We start from the raw sequence: 22,071 nt of genomic DNA, 5'->3' as shown, positions 1-22,071 counted from the left end.
TTGGTAACGCACAGTCCCGTCCTTGGACTATGGTGGCCAGGCTGCATCATTATCCTGATAAAGAGAAGATTCTACTTCTTGCTGTCTTCACCTTTGACATAAAACGTAAAAAAGTGTGCATTCTCATCTTTCCCGACTTCACCTCAGAGGTTCTGAAACAGCGTCAAGCTTTCAAAGCCGTGAAAAAAAGGCTGAGGAAGGCTAATGTTCGACATGGGTTGCTCTTTCCTGCTCGCCTTCTCGTGACTCACAACTCAACTAAACATGTTTTTGACTCAGCCAAGAAGGCTCAAGCTTTTGCTGACTCTATCACAGTCGAGGACAACTCTGCACAGTCTGCATAAATGTTTTTAGCAGTCAGACTGTTTGGCAAGTCTTTTGACTTTTATGTGTTTGGTCATCCCGTCTGCGGGGCCTTCATGAGTACTATATCATAGCTGGCGCAGATCAGTTTGATCTGTATATTTTTCTTTCATTTTTTTTAACGTTATGTTAAGAGCACAATATGTGACAGGGCATTCTTAGTGTTTATTGATTTGATGACTAACTTGTCTTTTTCTTCATATGTAAATATTTAAAGGGATTTGAGGTGCATTTCATTCTCAGGTATTTTCCTATTTTTTCTTTGTTTTATTGGTTTTGTAATTTTGTAATACTGCTACACTTTATGTTACATTTCAGCTCCACAGTATATATGGGTGATTCTCCAACTATGGTACTTTTTCTGTCCTTGACAGATATTAAAAAAACTAAAAAACATTTCCACTTTTTTTTTTTTTTTTCACACTTACTACATGTGTAGGGGAACCTATATATAAAAAAAATCATTGTTCAATTCTGTTGTTTTATATAAAATAGGAGGCATTTTATATGCGTTTTTTACTATTTTGCCTCTGTCCCTAGGCCAGACTTTGGGTCTTCAACCTTATCTCACTTAAAATCTAATACTGATATTAATGACATTAAATGCAATCCCAGGCTCAGTGCTCTAGATTTGTATACTCAGTAACCATAGTAACTGACACTCCAGAGGAAACCACATGGCTGAATGAAAGAATGGTCCCAGCAGAGGTTAATAAATTGGAGATATATCAAGGTAAATATGAGAAATACTGCGAGTATGTTTATTGTATGTCATTTCTGAACCGCTCATAATTCATTCCGACGGAAACAATTCTGGATTTTTACAATTTCATCAGGTGATATTTGAGATTATTTAATGCTAACTCTAAAACTAACACTAACAGGCTAGTTAAACATGAGATATTAGAGGGAAAGGGGGAAAATGTCATTTCCACAACCGTCTTTTCCACATCTGTCTCCATGGAAGTGATAAAGACAGGTTGGCTTGGCAAGGACATTGTCTGTGCTTAAAAGCAAAGTAGTTTGCCTATAGTACTAAAAATATAGTGTAAACACATAAACTTTACATATAATGTCATAGAGAATGTTTTAAATTGAGATATTTTATTGTTTACAACTAAATCTGACATAGTCTCTCTCTGTTGGTTCAGGGAGTGGTGAAACATTTCACATTTTCACAGAAATTATCATTTTGATTTTTTATGAAAACATGAGGATGATTGTGTTTATGATATTGTTTTTGTTTCAAATAATTTGTGACACTTGGAATGAGTTATCTTTTTTATTACTACTGCTGTTAGGCCAGTTGTTCATCAATACACTATCCCTGTTTGAAATAAAAATAAGAATAAACTTCAAACTTGAATTTGAGATTCATTTTGTCCAACACATTGTGGTCATGACTCACTTTTGCATTTCCATCATTTATAATTCTTCTACAGGTTTTATATCTGAAATGTTATTTTCACCATAACCCGCCTTTCCCTTGTCATTTCCACAACCACAAATATTTTTTGGTAAAATAGATTGTCAGATTGTACAACATACTGGAGAAACAAATTATGCCAGTAATATTTTAATTAAAAATGTTTCATTTTCTGAAAATGTCCAGGTCCAAAAAGTACCATAGTTGGAGAATCACCCATATGGGTTTTTTACGCCGCTTGGTTCGGGGAAGCGGCTTGGATGGGGTGGGAGGACGTAGTTTGTGTTTATTGTTTATTATTGTTCACCCTTAATTTTATCTGTGCGATTCTGCAGCTAAAGCCGGGTTCACACTGTGCGATTTATAATAGTCCTTTACGATGGTTACTTGTCAGACTGTACGAACATGATCCTCATGTCACACTGTGGGATCTCAGCTGTCATTTATGTCAGACTGCACGACAGCCAAAACGCGTTAAAAACGGACGTGTGCATGAAAACTTGTCTGGAGTTTTAAATCATCAAAACATACACATTTGATGACAGTGAGCTGCGTTACACACAGGACTGAAATGGTGGCTAACAACGATATCTCTATCATTAATTTTGATCACGGATTGTCTTGAAAAATGAAGACAATTTGACGTTCGTCGTAGGAGAAGTCACACTTGAGGATTTTGCGCCAAATCTTCTGACACTGCCAGAATTTCATCGGAGGTAAAATTTGATCGCAACGGTCATTAATCGGCTGTCGGTGAACATGTCAAACTAGCGATCAAAGACAACAGATTTTAAACTAGGATTATAGGAATCTTTTAGGATTTGCAAAATTTGTCTCAGACGACCAAATCGTGGCCAAAATCGCACAGTGTGAACCAGCCTTAAATTGATATAAATTTGATATATTTTTGGCGATATTACTTTAGCTAGCTGGAATGTGCGTGGCTTTAATAGTCAGGTGAAGCGAGCTAAAGTGTTCTCGTATTTACGCTCCATTTCAGCTGACATAATTTTCCTACAGGAGACGCACATTAAGCATGGTGAACAGAAGCGCCTAAAATGTAATTGGATTTCCCATGTATTTCAATCCACTTTTTCATGTAGGGCCAGAGGGGTTGCAATATTACTGCGTAATTTTGTTCCGTTCAAACATATTTCCACGTTAACAGATCCTAACGGTCGTTATATTCTTGTCACCAGCTTAATCGCCTCTAAACATTTTACTTTTTTTTAAATCTTTATGGCCCTAACTAGACGATCCTGCTTGATGTCACACAGAAATCTTGTGTCTGATTTAGTTACCGATATTACTGTTACTGTTCAGTAATAATCAGTTGGTTTTACAGAGCTCAGAAGTCCCAAGCAGCTCTTGGTGTGAGCTAGAGGGTCTAAAGCGGAGTATGCAGTTCCCGATGGACCAAGACATGCAAGTGTCTGCTCTGATAACAGACAGAAATCGGCAGGTAATGATGCTAGGAGAGATCTAAAGCTGATCAGCATTGACAGGCACAGTATCACTCAAAATAAATACTAAATTCTATAAAATCAATTTGTGTTTTAGGTGGCCAAGTGGGTACGTGAAGAAATGTGTTCAGAAGGAACAAGGCATTTCTTTGATGTCTGGCATATTGGGAAAAGTATGTATTGTGATGTGGGTAGTTCTATATAACAAACTTGTTTTTTTGTAGTTAAATTCACTTTCCTAATAATTAGTTTGCTCTGCTCTGTTTGTCTGCTCTGGAACAGGTATACAGAAGAGCACTGGATGCTGCTGCAAAAGAGAGGGACTGTGAGGATCTGAAGCTGTGGAGGCCAGCCATTATCAACCATCTTTACTGGACCGCAGCTTCCACCCCTACAGGAGATCCAGATGAGATGGAGGCAAAATGGCAGAGTATGATAAATCATGTACAGGACATACATGAACACAGCACTCCTGCATTTACCAGCTGCGCACATCCACCGTTGGAAGGAGAGGCAAGAGACAAGGAGTGGCTGGAACCAGGTACAACATAATAGCCTATGTTAAAAGATGTCAAATGTTTTGAGGACTAAACTTTTTTCAGTGCTTGTTAAGTTTAGTTTGGTTTTATCAATAGTGTGTACTAAAAATTACTTGTATTATGAAATGCGACAGACTATATGACAGAATATGTTTTATTCAGGATCACCAGCAGCCACTAAACTGGAGAGTGTAGCTGCCAGGAAAGCACTGGTAAAGGATATTCGACAATTGTCACCTCAGCATCAGACATTCTCCCTGGAGGCCTACCATTCCCTCATTCTGCACTTTGCTCCCAAACACACTGGCTTTTCTTTTCTTGGGATGTACAGCAGGTAGTGTTATCACTTAAAAGTATTGATACTAATAAAATTAGTTTTTTTTTTTTTTTCAATTTCTGGATATTGCAATACATTTGTACATTTGTAGCATGTAAATGATGACAGAATGAATATGGCTAAAAACTAATGCAGTCTTGTATAGCAGACCAAAATGTTATAGATTGATAACAGCATTACATATTGTTTGCCAAAAAATAATTGCAAAGATGAGTCATTGTCTTAGACCCATTTGAACTGAAAACATTAATGTCATGTATTTCTGTTGCATTTCACTGCATTGGGTTAGCTTTGGAGACCTAATGTTTTATCTACTTATCTCGTACAGACTTCTCTTAGCAGCCCTACATTTCAATAGTAATGGCAACAGAGATGTAGCTCGAACCAGTGAGGGTGAGGCACGCTACGCCTGTTCGCTACCCGCGGTTTCGGAAAGGTGGCTGGGTAGTCCACCCCATCAAGGAGAAACCATCTTACGGTTAGTAGTTTCACTTAGTTTTTCAATATCTTTTTTATGTGAATCTATCTTTTTTTTTATGTGAGTCAACCATTTTACTAAATGTGTTCTAAACATTTCTCTCCTTAAGGATACGCAACAAATCTTATGGTCTCTCTGGTAGAGGAATACTGCAAGTCACCACAGGCCCTACAAGAAAGCAGTGCTGTCTTGTCCTCTTCTGCACCGCCCCCCCTCACCTCTTCCCTCCAGAAGGTTGCCAAGGATGAGGCAGTCAGCCTCCATCTCGCACGACACTCACGTTTTAACATATAATAAAAGAAAAATTTTACCAATACAGTTTGTTTCAATGTATTTATTAATCGTCTTCCAAGTGTGGCCACTGGAAACCTTTGTATGTTTGTCCCTCCTCTGCAAACTGCCTCCTTATTGCTGACACAACACATGAAGGTATGGCTTTCCTAATGTTCCTGCCTAGTATTCCGTACGCCCAGCGGACAACCTGCCTGTATGCTGTGTATCGGAACTGCCTGTGGTGGAGATAATTACATTTTGATCATACCATGTTTTCATAGTAAACAATTCCAATTGTAAATATTGCATGTCCTGTTGGCTGATATTCTACTGTACTACACAACACCAAAGTTGTTTTTATAGTAAGTATATGGAAACCACTGAGTTTAAAAACCTGCTTAACAGGATTTACTATTTTTGGTGTAGAAAAGCTGTTTCTTTGAATTGCAGTGTGAAATAATTTTTGCTCAAAACCTACTCTTGTCTGCTGGCTTGGAGAGGGCCATGCTCCTGTCTGAAGTTCATGTATGCTATCTGCAGCACAAAAGGATTCAGACAGGATGCTTCAAACCCTGGATGGAGTGTGAGGCAGGTAATGTCTTCTGGGGGATCTAAGTTTTGGACAAGGGACCAATAGGCATCGACCTCCCTACAGCACACACTCTCCACTGCTGATGGCATAGCCTCACATCTACCACACAAGCACCTGTTAAACCCTTAACGCCTGAATTTATATAGCTGTATATAAAAAAATGTTTTATGTGTGTTTTTGCCTTTAAGTAGGTGGTAAATAATGTTGAGATTATCAATTTCACTTTTGCACAACAAATAAATAGAAATGTTGGTATGTTGCAAATTTGCGACAACAGGCATAATGGTAAATAATAAGATAACAATAACACAGTAAAATAACAGTGAAAAAACAATGTTTTATTTATTCACCCTTTTTTTAATTATTTATTTAAATAAATCTGCAACTGCAGGTATTCAATAATAAGAATTATGACCACTTTCATGTCACCAACACAATATACACAAACGTTACTGTTAAGGCTATAGGAAACATTGCATAAATTTGAATTGTAGATTGATTTGAATTGTAAATTAAGTTTTCAAATGTATGTTGCTGAACCTGAAAGAATGAGAGGGAATGCACAGAAGCAGTTCTTTGTACTATAACAATGTAACAATGTAACATAACAATGTTACTCCACTCTTTAATTATTTAAGGAGCAGGGGCCGTGAAACACCTCTTGGGTAGCCCCAGGGTTAACCTCCACACACACGCACACGCACACACACACACACACACACACACGCATTCACGCACACATGCATACATACATACATACACACACACACTCACGCATACACACACACACACACACACACACACACACTCACGAATGCACACACACACACATGCATACATACACACACTCAGGCATGCACGCACGTGTTTTTTCTCACTCGTGGAATGCACAGAAGCAGTTTTTCTTCTTGTTTAGGCACAAGTGAACATCACATTTTGTACACTTGAAGCTAGTGTGGCCCGTGCACTTAGGGAATTTGCAGCGTTGCCGCACACTGTCGATTTGCGGCCAGTGACCCACAGCATCAGGACGGACATCTTGTGTGGGAATAGCCTTAGTTGGTCCCCTGCGCTGCTTCTTCTTGAACTCTCGCTCCACACTCCACTCTGGGGGAACTCTGACGCGAGGTTGCGCATTTACGCGCTTGCCGTAAAACACGGAAGGTTTCATTCGGATCTGCATAAAAATAAATAGCTTTTGTATTCATATCCCAGCATGGTGTAACCCAGCATTGTGTCTGTATACAGACTATTTAAAATAATTAAGCAAAATACAAAGGATTACCTACATAAGCCATCACGAAAAGCGTTTTTCTATATAGCGCTGGTTAACGGTTAACATTAGGCTTATGGCCTACTGTCGCTAATATGCTATAAAGCTAAATATTACAATAACTTCTAAAATACTTGTCACACATATTTCACCTCATTACATCGAGTGTATAAGCACACAATAAGCAGGTAAGTATTTTTTATCTTAGCACAACTTACCTTATATACACCTCAGGATCAAACTTTCCCGACTCATATCCATAACTTCGCGACCGGAGTAATCCTCATGCGTAAACAGGAAATAAGTCCGTCACTTTGCGGTCCCACTAGAAACAAGTGCTTGTCGAAGGTTCCTAGGTCCGTAGTGAATATGCATTAACCGGCATTGGAGGAATGCAGACGCTATCTCGGCTGGTTGATTGAGTCAAACGGTTTGTCGCATATTTATGATAGTAGGCGTTAAGGGGTTAAACAAATGTGCTAAGATAAACTCACTCTCCTTCCTTCCTTCCTTCCTTGTAGCTCTAGTGGTTGGTGTAAGACCTTGTAAGAAACGACATGTAGTACTTACTTCCTAAAGCTTAGGTAAATATGCACTGTAAAAAGACACACCCCCTGCAGAGTATAGGCTGTCAATTAAATGCATGCCTTACAACTAGTATCCCTCCACGTGACAATAAAAGATACTTGTAACAATAACTGTATTTACATGAACGGCATATTCCCGTCCTAACCGGAACAGTAACTGCTTTCATACACGTACTCCGCAGTACATGCGAGCTCATTTACATAATGTCCGTCGAAAATACTAAGAGGGGAGTAGTATAACAGCCGGCTAAGTTCGGAATTCCAGCTGGCCGGTTATGTTGTTCAGATATAACGTTACGGCCCAAACGCTTGACATCTGCAGAAGCGGAACATGCGGACACCTAGGTCTGAAAGCAGTTACTGATTAAAAATCAGCTAGCAATTTCTACAAAATTTCACGATAAACTATGTTGTGCAGAAATGCACAGAATTTCCAGACTGTCACAGATGTAAGCTATATAGCCTACAGCATTCATTTAAAATCTGGGATCTAAATTAATTATTTTAAGACACATGTTGCTGGCATAGATGGTGACAATCTACATGGATGCTTGAAAAACAACAAAGTCGACAGCAATATTGCTAAATATGATTTATTAAAGATACTGCAATGTGATAAACATGGAGACAACGTTAGCCACAATTAGCTATAGCCTGTGGTCACTCACCAAGACACCTGCCCAATTCTCCAACGATTCTCCTCACACCACAACTCTATCTCTCTCCTCTGTCCATTTACCCTTCCCCTTAACTCTGCCTGACCCCTCTCTCGCCTAGGGGGCTCGTAATTATACGGTAATGGACCATCGTAAGAGTTGACATTTACCCCTACTGCAACCTCTTCTCTGTCTGACTCCATTACGAAGAGATGATATTTACCTGCCGTTGCGTCACTTCCGATCAGATCGTTTTTCACAGCGGAAGTAATTTTACTCACAATTTCTTTTAAAAAACTTTTTTAATACACATTTATGATTAATTTCTTCACGCAAGTCGAGTTCCTACACTATTTATCTACACGTTCATTCACAGTGATCTTCAACTTGAAAGATGGGCTTTAACAGTCATGTTGGTCAGACTGAAGGACCAGGGCCGACTGAAGAAACAGGAGGAAATTAAGTGATACCAGATTCATGGGAAAGAAGACTTGTAGATCACATGACAAGGTTCTTTACAGACCCTCAAAACCTGTGTATTATTGGCGCAGTGATTCTAGGGCATATTTTAATACGAAATGGTTTTCAAGTGCTCTTTTTAATTTTTCTTCAAAAACATCTAATAATGATTCTGAACGCTGCAGCAAGTCTTGCCTTGAACGAGCCCAAAAGGACCCATTTCAGGCGCAACCGCACCCCAAGGCCACAGCAAGATGCTTTCATCAAAAATTGATTCATCAAAAAGCGATCCGTGAAAGCAGCGAATCTCACATTACTGCGTTTACGGATCGCTCTCTCCAAAAGGAGGCTCCTCCCCTCGTCCTCAGCCACAGTCAAAATCAGAACGCCTAATTTCCTGCCAAAAAATAGCCAGCTTCTCCAGTTGTTCCAAGCGAGCCCAGTCGACTCACAACCCAGGCCAGCCTCAGCTGAAAATAGAGTCTGCAGAACCCCTTGCAGCGGAAGCAGTGCTAATGCCCCAGGACGGATGGACGAAGAAATAGTTAAGCCCTGTGTGACCAGTCCCAGCTTTGGGTGAAAGGCTTTGTTCCTCCCCATGAGTGGCACACAGGCCAACATGCTCTCAAGGTTGACCCATGGCTGCTTCAAAGTCCCTTGGAAATCAGGGTCCCTTGGAAATCAGTCGCCCTGCTTTTATCAGGACGAGGAAACACTGGGCTATGTCACCACCTAGATATGATGGCGGTGATTTTGGCCCTCAAGTTTACGTGTGCTACATGTTGGTGAGTAATTGTAAATACTCTGCCCTAATGTTTGATATCAAGTTTTTTCTGTTTGTTGTTATTAATTATACTAGCTCCCTCATGACAGATATAATGCATCTCCACTGAGGGTTTGCGTTCCAGTGTAGTTCCAAAGTGGTATTTGTAGAAGAAGCACAGTAAAAATAACATTTACAATGCTTTTATCACAGTATTTATGTTTTTAATGTGATATTTCTTGTTGTAAAAGCACAGTAACCACAACCAACGTTCCCTCTAATTTTTTTTCTAGCTGAGCAAAACTTTTCTATGTTGAGCGCATATTTTGGCCACCTAAGCAAAAACATTCTTTATATCAGACCTGTACAATGAACGTAAACACACACACACACACACACACACACACACACACAGTGTTCTCCCTGTCTATTTCAACTGCAAACGTTCTGCTGTAGTATTAATGTAATGAAGAGAAAATAAGAGACTCTATAACCCCCTGGAGTCTGAGGCTGATTTGGGGCCTGGAGAAGTTTTGACATGCCCTGACATTTGTGCTTTTTCAGTTGTTCATAAACATATTAATGACAAAAGTGTCATTACACTGTATTCAGCACAAACTAGGCTACCATAATATGTGAGGAACATGTATGTACATGTTTGTGTTTTTGAAGGAATAACGTTTATGCGTGGTTATTGAAAAAACAAAAAACTTAAGTAACTGAAATAAGGCCAAAAAAATAATATTAAATCTGTGTTCACAAGACTTCTGGGTATTGGAGGTTGTATACTTGAGTTTTTGCTTCAAAATTATGTAAAAATTATGCTGACTACTCTTTCATATAAAACAATAGAGAGATTTAAATTTTCTAAAACATCTTTGGTCAAGAAACACAGTATGCGTGGAGGTGTGAATCATCATGAATAATGGGTGATTCTCACCTGAGAAGACAAAAGAATCACATAATAATGACCTGAAATGGGCTGTGAAAAAACCCTCTGTGATCATGTGGTGTATATCAAACATACAGAAAAAAACAGCAATACTGTGAAATATTATTACAATTTAAAATAATGGTATTCTATTATATTCTTTAAAATATAATGTATTTGTGTGATGCAAAGTGTCTGAACAATTATGTTACCTCTATGGCATTTCATATAGGCTTTTAGCTTAAAAGCATGCACATTTGGAGAAATATTGATGGATTCTCATATGTTTGTCAATTTTCTATACAGAGGAGTAATATTTATTCAGGATTTATTGTCATTACTATGAGCGTGGGATACTGTGTTTTCAATTCATACTTGCAGCCGGAGGGCGCTCTGTGCACCTTTAGTCCACAAATGCCTGCTAAAGAAGAATAGGCAATCCAGGAACTAACCGAACTAACAGAGGCCAGAGATCGCTAACTATGGCTATTCAAAACACTTTTCAAGACAATAAATACACGATTGAGACGATGTATGCATGTATTGACTGAATTTGCGTCTGAATAGCGCTGACTCCGTGGGCGTGGCCGCATTATTGGATAATGAGCTGAATCACGGATTTCTGACATGGCTCTCTTTTCATACAGATTACATAAACAGAGAATATTTGTTTTCGACTTGACTTACACGATTTAAAACCTGACATTTCAACGTTTTTTTAGACATAAGTCTAATTTTTTGTCATTAGTATTCACTAAGTTACAGTTCATTTTCTGAGAACTATCAGATTGGACTTCGTTCAGAGGGAGACAAGAGATCACGCATCATGTTAGTTTTCTTTATTTTACAAAAAGCACAACATTTTGTTTTTACTCTGAGTGTACACAAATGAAAGAAGATATTCCACAGATTAAAATGGTGTATAGCTCTTAATTGTATGTGCAACATTGACAAAGTATTTTGAGTCTCTTTCACACTGGTAAGAAAAAAACTGCGGTGGTATCGCCGGCGATACCTCAGAGTGTTAACATCTCACTGTCACTGATTCATCATCAGCTCAAAGCATTATGGGTAGAATCTCTCTACAGTCTGTTCTGATTCATCAGCACAGTTTCACTGATGATCCATTACGATAAATCCTAAACCCAGGATAGAGCGGTTGAGTGAATGTGGTTTGGACTGTGTGGATGTGGATCATTGTGTCTCCAGAGACACTGTAGAAGGACAGAGTTCCTGCACTCTGATCCACATACACTCCTACTCTATAGTGATTCTTCTCATTCACTCCTACTCTATAGTGATTCTTATTCACTGTTCTACTGATGATGGGCTTTATAGGGAGATTAGTCCATATGTTATTGTGTATGAATGAGTAACTGGAGGAAGAGCAGGTCAAACTCCAGGACTGATCATTATATCCAAACTCACACTCATGACCCCGTCCCTTCCTACTGATGCTCTTATATGACACTGATATAAACACACCACCATCACTCCACTCAATCTCCCAGTAAGAGCATTGATCACTCACACTCTCTCTACACAACACCTGAGGACGATAATCAAATCTGTCTGGATGATCAGGATACGACTGAGTCTCTGGGTAAGTGTTAGTAATCACTGTGTTCCTCTCAGACAGACGGAGACGTTCATTCACTGTGTTCAGATCCGCAGTGAACTGATGGTAATCTGATGGAGATAAAACACACCACAATCAGGAATGATCAATCTGATCTTTTAATGTATCTGAACTCTTCATGGCTCAAATGTTCAGTGTATCATCAGTGTCTCAGCTGACAAGATATCCTGAATCATCATTATCATGATCAATTATTAAACTCTTCTATCATGATTTCTTTCTCCTTCTCCAGGAAGAACATGAACATATTCAGTGAGTTTCTCTGCTTGTTTTCTCAGTGACTTACACTGTAGGAAGTCGTTCCTGGTCTTGGGATTCATGTTGGTGAATGTGACTGTGGAAATCAACAGACATGAACAGTGTGAAGAGAAATGACAAAATCAAATGCAGTCATTTCTAATATGATGTTGTACAATATGACATTAGATGATGAAAGACTCATTTCTGAGAGCGGATGAATCTCATTTATAAAACACACGTATCAGATTTGATCCTAAATTTCATCCTGCATCATGTATAGAAACACTTGCTCTTGATGATGAGTGCCATACTTCTGAACCATCAAGGGATATTTGTGGCCGTTCTGAAGGTGGATTTTGATGCACTTGTTCACATTACACTTGAATTTAAGATAAACTTTGAACAATGTAATTTAAGAATTGTGCTCATGGACATTTATAAATCACAGGAACTGTTGTACATTCACATTTAGGATCTTTCTACACATGTCTGTATAATGGAGGCGCAGGACTTTACCTCTGTCAGAGATCTTCTTCAGCTCCTCTTTACACAAATCCTCCAGTTTGTCTCTCAGCTGACGGACAGATTCTCTCACACCATCAAAAGAGGAGAGAGAACTGAAGGGATCGTCACTTACGTCTGTAGATTCAGGAGGAGCTGAGAGAGACTGGAAACTCTACAGAAAACACAAATCAAAACTTCAGCCAATAACCTGCTCTATATCAGATCTGTGCGGCTCTTGTTGATCTTCAGTAACTCTTCTCAATCCAGCACTTTCACACAATCAGATACTTTCTTCTCTTATTCATTATTTAGTGATAAAAACTATTTGACATGAAATATTTCTCTTGCTCAAGTCCACTATGATCCTGTTCTTCTAGATCTCTGTTACCTGCAGGAAATGGATGTGATCCTGTGTGTGTGAAAGCTGCTCCAGCTCAGCGTCTCTCCTCCTCAGATCATTGATCTCCTGCTCCAGTCGCTCCAGTCGTCCTTCAGCTCGACTCACTGCAGTCTTTTCCTGATCTCTGATCCGCTGTGTGGCCTCAGAGCGGCTTCTCTCGATGGAGCGGATGAGCTCAGTGAAGATCCTCTCACTGTCCTCCACTGCTGTCTGTGCAGAGCGCTGTTAGGACACACATCACAATCACACAGTGGCTTCAGTGAGTCCTGACTGAGACTTCTCAAACTTCTCTTCTTCTCCAGACTCACCTTATGAGACTCCACAGCCTCTCTCAGCTGCTGAAGATCTTTCTCTCTCTGCTGGATCCTCTGACGGATCTTTATCTGCGTCTCCTTCGGGCCGTTTCTGGAGGACAAACCAATAACAGGAAATGACACGTAAAACTACTATCACTAAGTTACATAAATCCAGAATTGATGGAGGGCTAAGGATCTAGCATGGTAAGTTTATTCTGAAGGTTCAAACCACATTCATAGTTTCCTGAAATGAGATTATGAATGACTATTAAACTAAAATGTCAGCAGTATTTCATCAGGGTCTAGTTGTATATGAATATTTCACCATAAAGTTTAATTCTGTCATCATGTCGTTCCAAACATATATGCCTTTCTATGTATTGTGAGACACAACAGAAGATATTTTGAAGAATGTCTCGGCTGTTTACAGAGGCTAAATAAAATATGGTGACACGTCAATAACATCAAACCTCATTGGTTCTTGCATGTCACAGTCACATGACTAAACATCATGATGTCATGACACAAACACCCATGAAGTTTGATGTTTTTGAGTTGATAAATGATTTGATTTGATTCAGGAATCAAAATTTGGCTCTACTTTAAAACACTTTAGCTTACTTTTAAATACTACTTATTATGGAAAGAATATACTTAAGTTTCAACTGAAAGTAATATTTTCAGGCACTTATTTGTTAACTTGTATGTTAATTGCAATTAAATGAAACTTTATTATAGTTTAAATTTATAAAGCAAATAGCTGAACTTGAGTTATTTTTGACTCATTTAAGTAAGACTGAAGTACATCTTCATATTTAATTTCATAATTCTATTGTCTTGAAATATGTGTAAAAATAAATAAAGTGTACTGTCAAATGTACTGACAAGCATGTATGATATATGATGTTGCACTTTAGTATATTTAAACTATATATAACTTTAAATATACTGAATAACACAATTATAATCAAGTACTTTATGTGCTTCAGTATGTTATTCAACACATCAAACTAACTGTACTTATTTAAAGTATTACAAAGATGATATATTATTAAAATGTACAGTTTAATGTTTCAGATCAAACAAATTTAAATATGAATCAAAGATAACACAAGTAAACACAACATGCAGTTTTTAAATGAAGGTTTTTACTATGAAGGGAAAACAAAATCCAAACCCACATGGCCCTGTGTGAAAAAGTGCTGTTAAAACATAACTTAACTGTGGTTTGACACCTGAGTTCAGTTTCTCTAGCCACACCCAGGCCTGATTACTGCCACACCTGTTCGCAAATCAAGAAATCACTTGAATAGGACCTGCCTGACAAAGTGAAGAAGACTCAGGCTATGTTTACACGTGGGCGGCTATTTTAATAAATGGACATTTCAACCTCTCTGGTTTCAAAAATAACATCGTGCACACATGTCAGTTTTCAGAAGTGTTCATTTACACGTACCCGTGTATATATGCCGTCAAGAGCATGCCAAACCTGTAGGTGGCGGTGTAACGAGAAGCTCAAGTCCATGATCACATGTAAACATAGGTCGCACTTTTGACGTAGGTGCGAGCTCTGGAGCATACTGTGACGTTGGCTGCCTAAACACCCGTTTGTCTCAGTTTACATATAAACGTGCAAACACAGATTTTCAAAATCTCCACTCTGGCCGGAGTTTTTAGAAAGACTCGTTTTCAGAGGCAAATTCTCTGTTTGCGTGTAAACGAAAGGCGCAAACGAAGGGAAATGTCTCAGTTTTTCATAATAACCATGTACGTGTAAACGGGGCCCAATAGATCCTCAAAAGCTACACATCATTTTGAGATCCAGGGAAATTCAGGAACAAATGAGAAAGAAAGTAATTAAGATCTATCAGTCTCCATTTCTAAAGCTTTGGGACTACAGCGAACCACAGTGAGAGCCATTATCCACAAATGGTGAAAACATGGAACACTGGTGAACCTTCCCAGGTGTGGACAGCCGACCAAAATTACCCCAAGAGCGCAGCAAGGACTCATCCAAGAGGTCACAAAAGACCCCACAACAACATCCGAAGAACTGCAGGCCTCACTTGCCTCAGTTAAGGTCAGTGTTCATGACTCCACCATAAGAAAGAGAGAACATAAAGGCTCGTCTCAGTTTTGCCAGAAAACATCTTGATGATCCCCAAGACTTTTGGGAAAATACTCGAGACAAAAGTTGAACTTTTTGGAAGGTGTGTGTCCCATTACGTCTGGTGTAAAAGTAACACAACATTTCAACCATGAATTCTGCTGTCTACCAACAAATCCTGAAGGACAATGTCCGGCCATCTGTTCGTGACCTCAAGCTGAAGTGAACTTGGGTTCTGCAGCAGGACAATGATCCAAAACACATCAGCAGGTCCACCTCTGAACGGCTGAAGAAAAACAAAATGAAGAATTTGGAGTGGCCTAGCCAAAGCCCTGACCTCAATCCTATTGAGATGCTGTGGCATGACCTTAAAAAGACAGTTCATGCTTGAAAACCCTCCAATGGGGCTGAATTACAACAATTCTGCAAAGATGAGTGGGCCAAAATTCATCCACAGCGCTGTAACAGACTCATTGCAAGTTATCGCAAACGCTTGATTGCAGTTGTTGCTGCTAAGGGTGGCCCAACCAGTTATTAGGTTCAGGGGGCAAGCACTTTTTCATACAGGGCCATGTCGGTTTGGATTTTATTTTCCCTTCATAGTAAAAACCTTCATTCAGTGGCGTAGCAAGTTAGCCCCGGGCCCATATGCAAATTTTTTTTGTTTTGTTTTGTTTTGTGTTTTTTTGGGGGGGGAGGGTCTTATGCGAAAGAGTCCCAGGACTTTAATATAAATAAGATATTATCACTAACATGCAGACAGAAATGGTAAAAACAATGAGTAAATAAAGACAGCACTTTCATTTCTATGTGAACAATGCCTCTCAATTCATACCTGTTTCTCTGTCCTCTGTGCTGCAGTTGATACAGTTTTGTGGTTTTTATGTTCATACTCCTTACACCGCACACAGATGCTTTGTTGATCAGTGATACAGTACATTTCTAGCTCTTTATCATGTTTATGGCAGATAATGTCCTGCAGTCGTCTAGTGGCATCGATCACTTTGTGTGGCTTACGAGAGTGATATTCCTCATGACGGTCAAAATGAGTTTGACAGAAAGACTCCTGACACACCAGACAGGACTTGACGGCTTTGTGTTTTCTTCCAGTACAGACGTCACACTGCACGTCTCCAGCTCCAGCGTAACAGTCAGCAGGAAGTTTAGTCTTCTTCAGTTTCTCCACCAGTTCAGCCAGAATGGTGTTTTTACCTAAAGCAGGTCTTGGACTGAAGGTCTGTCTGCACTGAGGGCAGCTGTAGACTCTCGTCTGATCCTCCTGATCCCAGCAGCCTGTAATACAGCTCTTACAAAAACTGTGTCCACAGTGGATTGTCACTGGATCCTTCATGAGATCCAGACACACTGGACATGTGAACTCATCCTGACAAACTCTGGCTTCTGCCATTTTACTGCATGAATACAGAGAGCGACACAAACACACAACAGCTCAACAACACTTCAGTTTCTGTTTCCCTGAACTGACAAGTTGAAATGCAGCTTCCTTCTGTGTTTATGTGCCCTTCAAGTGGAGTTGCATGAATGACTAAGTTTTATTTATGAATGAGAAACTCAGAATTCTGGACTATCTTCTCTAGATTGAAAATTAGGTGAATATCTGGGCAGAAGTCATGTAGTGTAACTGACTTTAGACTACAGCATTGTCACTTTTTAGTTATTATTTTTTAAATGTACATTTATTTGTATAATGCTTTTCACAATGCATAATGTGAAAGATAATACAGATCATGCAGTTAGCTAACATCATGTATTAATTTAGGCAGAAACAATGAGCTCATAAACTATAACTAAAAAAACTAAACGTTTTGAACAAATAGCTGAGAAAAAAAAAAATTTTCTTCGATGACTACAACGTGCATAAGCAATGCTTTTATTGCTTCCCAGATAGCAGACCAACCTTGAATCAACGTTGAATCAATGTTAATGCCTTAACCAAATTAACATTGAATCAATGTTGAAATTTAAGTTGATTTTTCATCAGGTTTGCACCCTGAATTAATGTTATTTCAATGATGAAAAATAGATTGATGGTTGTAAAACCAATCACTTTTCAACCTAAATTAAATCACTTATTTAACATTGAATCAACATAGAAACATAAAATCAATCTTGCTTTATGTACAGCAAGATTCTATGCTACTTAATTGTCTTTTTCATTTACTCCTTTCAATAATCATATAGTGCAGCTATTAGTATTGTTTTTAACAAGTAAATAACATACTTCAGTTTACACACAAATGTATTTATTTATGCCTCCACAATGAAAATACCACAGTCACAACAAAATTAGCATTTAGCATTTTCTGGTTGATACAATTAAGTACCAGTGTTGCCAAGTCTGCTTATTATAAGCGACTTTGGGCTTGTTTTTCTGTAAAGTCGCTTACAAATATTGGTAGTCGTATCATTTCCCACTCCTCTCTTTTTAGTGTAATTGTAAAATGAGATTGGGAGGGATTGTGTTCAGGCTCATCACATTGTTTTGTTTGGCGAGTGTCTTCATTGTCATTTTTTTGTTTTGTTATGTCAACATTGTCTCGTCCTGTTTGTTCACAATCATTGTTCCTTAGTATAAATGACAGTTTAGTCTTTTTCAGTGTTGTTTTTTCTGTCTGTCGTGTTGTGCAGTTTGGACAGAGCCAGGGTGAAATAACAGCAATATCCTCAATGTCTTTACATCCAACACATGTTGGGTGAAACCAGTCTTTGCATTGACTGCACTGTGCTGTGGGCTTTTCTGGGCTATTAGGCCGTCTGCAGACACAATAAAGCTGCTCATCATTGTCATCACTGGAGCCAGTGGATGGTGGACCCTGTATTGTAATGTAAACATAGCATGACATATCCAAAAATCATTTTCAAATGTATTCATGAAGGATTTGATTTGATATTTAATTAAATGTACTTGTATTTTCAATGTTCACTTACCTTTGCTTGTTTTGTGTTATCTTCAAATTCATCTCGTACTTCACTAGACTTATCCTTGAAAAATAATAATTTAAATTGGATACAACTTGACTAAATTCTTAAATACATGTCAATAAAAAGACAAGAAGTTTATGTTTAAGTAGTAGCATATACCTTTGTTTTGCTAAGCAATTTATTGAACTTAACCAACAAAGGACACACAGAACATGAAATTTGCCATGAATATTTTATCCTGAAAATTGTCTATAATTTCTTTGTAATGAATGAATGAATAAATGAATGAATAATAATAAAAATAAACCTCATTTTCAGTGGTGCTTCCTACAGGATTTTTTTGTCCCTATAAAATAAAGACAAAATGTAACATTTTAAATCATATTTTTAATCACCCTTTGATGAAATGTATTTATAAAGTTTTTTTAAACATAGTTTTAATTGCATTCATAATTCAGAGTTATTAAAAAGGGAGATGGTGTTTATGTGTTTTATTGTGTTTACCTTAATATGTTTTGCATTTATTAGGTGAAGTTTTCTTCTGTTATTTTTAGTGTTTGGCACAGAAAGAGATGCACACAACAGCCCGCAGAATGACTCATGCCTGTAATAGGACTCCTTCATACATTTGCCTTTAGACTCTAAATTTAAAATTTGCCTAGTTATAGTAAGTAAATGTATACATCGTACTGCCTGTAAAAAAATACAAAATATATAAAACATTAATGTTCAGAGAACATATATCTGAATACACACACACACACACATACATATTTGTGTGTGTGTGTGTGATGCTATTAAGAATTACTTACGTTCCCAAAGACTTTGAACCTGTAACAATAAAAGCTATATTAGAAGATAGTACACACACACACACACACACACACACACACACACACACACACACACACACACACACACACACATACATACATACATACATATATATATATATATATATATATATAATTGCTGTATGTAGAATACATTTTACAATTTAGAATAAAACAATGAAGATAACTGTGATCAGCCAAATTGTCAATTGTCAAACAATTGTATCTGTAACGTGGTTCTGTCATCTTTCGGGAAAATAGTAAGAATGATCCTCTGCGATTATGGACTATGGTTCGGATTACATTTGAATGTAAGGTTATTAAAGGACCAGGTAAAATAAAGTCACGGTAACTATAAATAGTAGGCAGCGATGATCCCATCTTCTTTCTGTCATCTTTAATGTTAATATTGTTGCTAAGAATTTGCCGTAAATGCACATGTGTAATTAACTCAGATATGTGCAATTTAAGAAAATGTTACTGCTAATATAGGGAACTCTTTGGCGACCTCTACAGGCTGTGCTTATTTTGCACCATCTGAACAAACATAAAGCCTGCCTGTAGGTGGCGGTCATCTGCAGCTCATATTTCCATAATTCAGTGTAATTTCGTAATGTTGCACCCAATATTAACTTTTTACTGGTTTGGTATATAAAGTTACCTGCAGTACATGGGCAAGGTTCTGAGCTTCATATTTTCATAACAAACCATTAGAAATTGTTCTAATGTAGGACTGCATTAGAGAATTCATTTATCTTGCCCTATATGTGCTCCTTTTTGTGACAACTTGTGAAATCATAAAGTTATGACACCTTTAGTGGTTGGAATAACAAAATTATGACATGCCCAATGTGCTTTGTATGCACATAAAGTTGCTTTAGAGGGCATTTTCTCTGAGTCATATTTCCAAAATAAAACATCAGAAAATGTTCTAATGCAGGATCTCGTTAGAGAGTGAATTACTGTTGCCCTCTACGTGCTCCTTTTTTTGAGAACCTTTGAAATAACAAAATTATGACATGCCCAATATGCTTTGTCAGAATACAGTTGACTAGGGCACATTTCTTCAACAGCACATCAGAAATTGCGGTAATACAAGATTTCATGCGAAAGTTAAATAATGTATATATCTCTTTAATCTTTTACAGTAATGGATAAATTCCAAGAAAGATCTAAAATGACAAAACCATTACATCACAGCTGCAAACAATATTTGCTTTTTCCATTCATACAGGGTATGTTGAAAAAGACATTGAGTAAGGCATAGAGCTTAAAGAAAAGAACTCTGCCTGAATTAGTCACATGCATCATTTATTAAAACAAACAATACATTTTTACAGAACTATATATTTTTACCGTTCAATGTTAACTGCTGTCTGAAGCATGCCATTTTTGGTGCAAAAATTCCTGTTCCTTTAAAAAAATACAACCAATAGCACTGAGGGGGAAGGGTTAACAACCACCCGACATTTTTAAGGTGGAACGGATAGTTCGGCGAATAAGGAGCTGGAGTCAGCCTCGTATGCTAATTTAAGTTCTGTTGCTTTTATGAAAATAAACATAATGAACAAGACACCCAAAGTACTTGTTATTTATTTCCATTCGAAAGGCATGTGTATCAATCTTTTTTATTTTAATACAGACTTTTATGTATTTTTATAAATATGACCACAATCGCATAACACATGTCAGAGAGTTTAGTAATCACACATAATTTATACACATAAAACATGATATAAAGTTTTAAAATCAAACATTTTAAAAGAGATCAATACATATGGTTGTTTAAACCAATGAGCATAAGATTTTAGTCGTTTATCGTGCTTTTGGTCAGCGCAGTCGGTGGAGAGCAACTGCGCTGACCACGATGAGGCCGCCTCGCATCGCGAGATGACACACGTCACATGACATCAGAGCAAGGCGGCCCACCCTCGGACACATTTCTAACCGGAGATCTTCGGTGATCACCGGTGATCGGTTCTGCGCAGAATTTGCTCATCTCAAACAAACAAGCCTTATGGGTGGGCTGCCTTGCTCTGATGTCATGCCGACGTGTGAGAAACCTTTGGCGGCCTCATCGGATTCTGCAGTCGAGCGCAGTTGCTCTCCACCAACTGCGCTGACCAAAAGCACGATGGGAAACGACTTGCTGACGACACAGCTTAATGCTTATTGGTTTATACAACTGTACTGTTGAACATAATCAAAGACTATAGAATAACACAAGACGTGTCACTCGTATTGTTTTGAATGGGAGAAAGTGTAACGTGCAATATGGCGGAATAAGTCCCGCCTTCTAAAGCCAAGAGCCAATCGCCGACTGGTAAAGTCATCGCGTCACTTCAGCGGCCGTTAGAATCACCGGTTTCTATAGAAAGAGACGCGCATTTAGGTCTGCGCATGCGCATTAGCTTGATCCAGCCTGAAAAAAATACAGTTTTTTGTCATGATTCGAGCGTTTAGAAACTAAATGTATGAGTCGGTTGTTGTTAGATTTCATTGGTGATTTCAAATATGAAATTTAATCGTAAGGTTGGCGAACAGTTTTGGAGAATCTGATGTTTCCCCATTCAAAGAGATAGGAGCTGCATGATGCCCAGGATGCCCGAGAGGCGTTTCAAAGATGGCCGCCGAGTGAAATGACTTGTCTTAAAGGGACTTTGACATAATATGACATTATCGAGTCACATGCAAAGACTGCATGCATACACGTGAAGTAGTTTTGTGTATTATTCTACTAAATGAGCACACTTTCACTGCGTGATTTACTTGTATCATTTCATAGCCTATATATTGTTAACAAAAATCACACGAGAAGTGCAGTTTTTCCTCCACACACAACATAACAAATGTGATATTAGTTTAATACAAATTTAATAAACAAGAAGTTAAGTGACTTGCATTTTAGACACCATCTTGCCTACTTTTGCTCTATTTCACCGAGAACAATAGTTCAAAGCCAAGCCAGA

The 22,071-nt window shown here is 38.2% G+C and overlaps 4 protein-coding genes and 1 long non-coding RNA gene across 8 annotated transcripts in view; 1 reads left to right on the top strand and 4 right to left on the bottom strand.

Annotated features, from left to right (window-relative positions):
* LOC125243964 (NACHT, LRR and PYD domains-containing protein 12-like) overlaps window positions 1-22,071 on the top strand; it is a 283,026-nt gene that overhangs the window by 52,953 nt on the left and 208,002 nt on the right. The gene's annotated exons all lie outside the window — the stretch shown is intronic.
* Window positions 1-22,071, bottom strand: part of LOC125244015 (gastrula zinc finger protein XlCGF57.1-like) — a 131,007-nt gene that overhangs the window by 14,872 nt on the left and 94,064 nt on the right. The gene's annotated exons all lie outside the window — the stretch shown is intronic.
* On the bottom strand, window positions 5,832-7,110 carry LOC125245333. The gene is made up of 2 exons (XR_007179491.1): window positions 6,963-7,110; window positions 5,832-6,648 (listed from the first exon to the last, which is right to left on the bottom strand). It is a non-coding gene; the product is annotated as an uncharacterized LOC125245333 (long non-coding RNA).
* On the bottom strand, window positions 16,036-16,771 carry LOC125244995 (E3 ubiquitin/ISG15 ligase TRIM25-like). The gene has a single exon (XM_048155411.1). It carries the CDS (start codon window positions 16,732-16,734, stop codon window positions 16,156-16,158), a length of 579 nt encoding a protein of 192 aa, XP_048011368.1. The 5' UTR covers window positions 16,735-16,771; the 3' UTR covers window positions 16,036-16,155.
* On the bottom strand, window positions 17,443-18,921 carry LOC125244950 (set1 complex component spp1-like). Its single transcript, XM_048155346.1, has 4 exons — window positions 18,774-18,921; window positions 18,577-18,615; window positions 18,276-18,329; window positions 17,443-18,160 (listed from the first exon to the last, which is right to left on the bottom strand). The coding sequence occupies exons 1-4, from the start codon at window positions 18,891-18,893 to the stop codon at window positions 17,693-17,695; spliced, it is 681 nt and encodes a 226-aa protein (XP_048011303.1). The 5' UTR covers window positions 18,894-18,921; the 3' UTR covers window positions 17,443-17,692.

Source organism: Megalobrama amblycephala, linkage group LG1, assembly GCF_018812025.1.
Source record: "Megalobrama amblycephala isolate DHTTF-2021 linkage group LG1, ASM1881202v1, whole genome shotgun sequence".
NCBI lineage: Eukaryota > Metazoa > Chordata > Actinopteri > Cypriniformes > Xenocyprididae > Megalobrama > Megalobrama amblycephala.
This window is presented reverse-complemented; position numbering and strand designations above follow the sequence as displayed.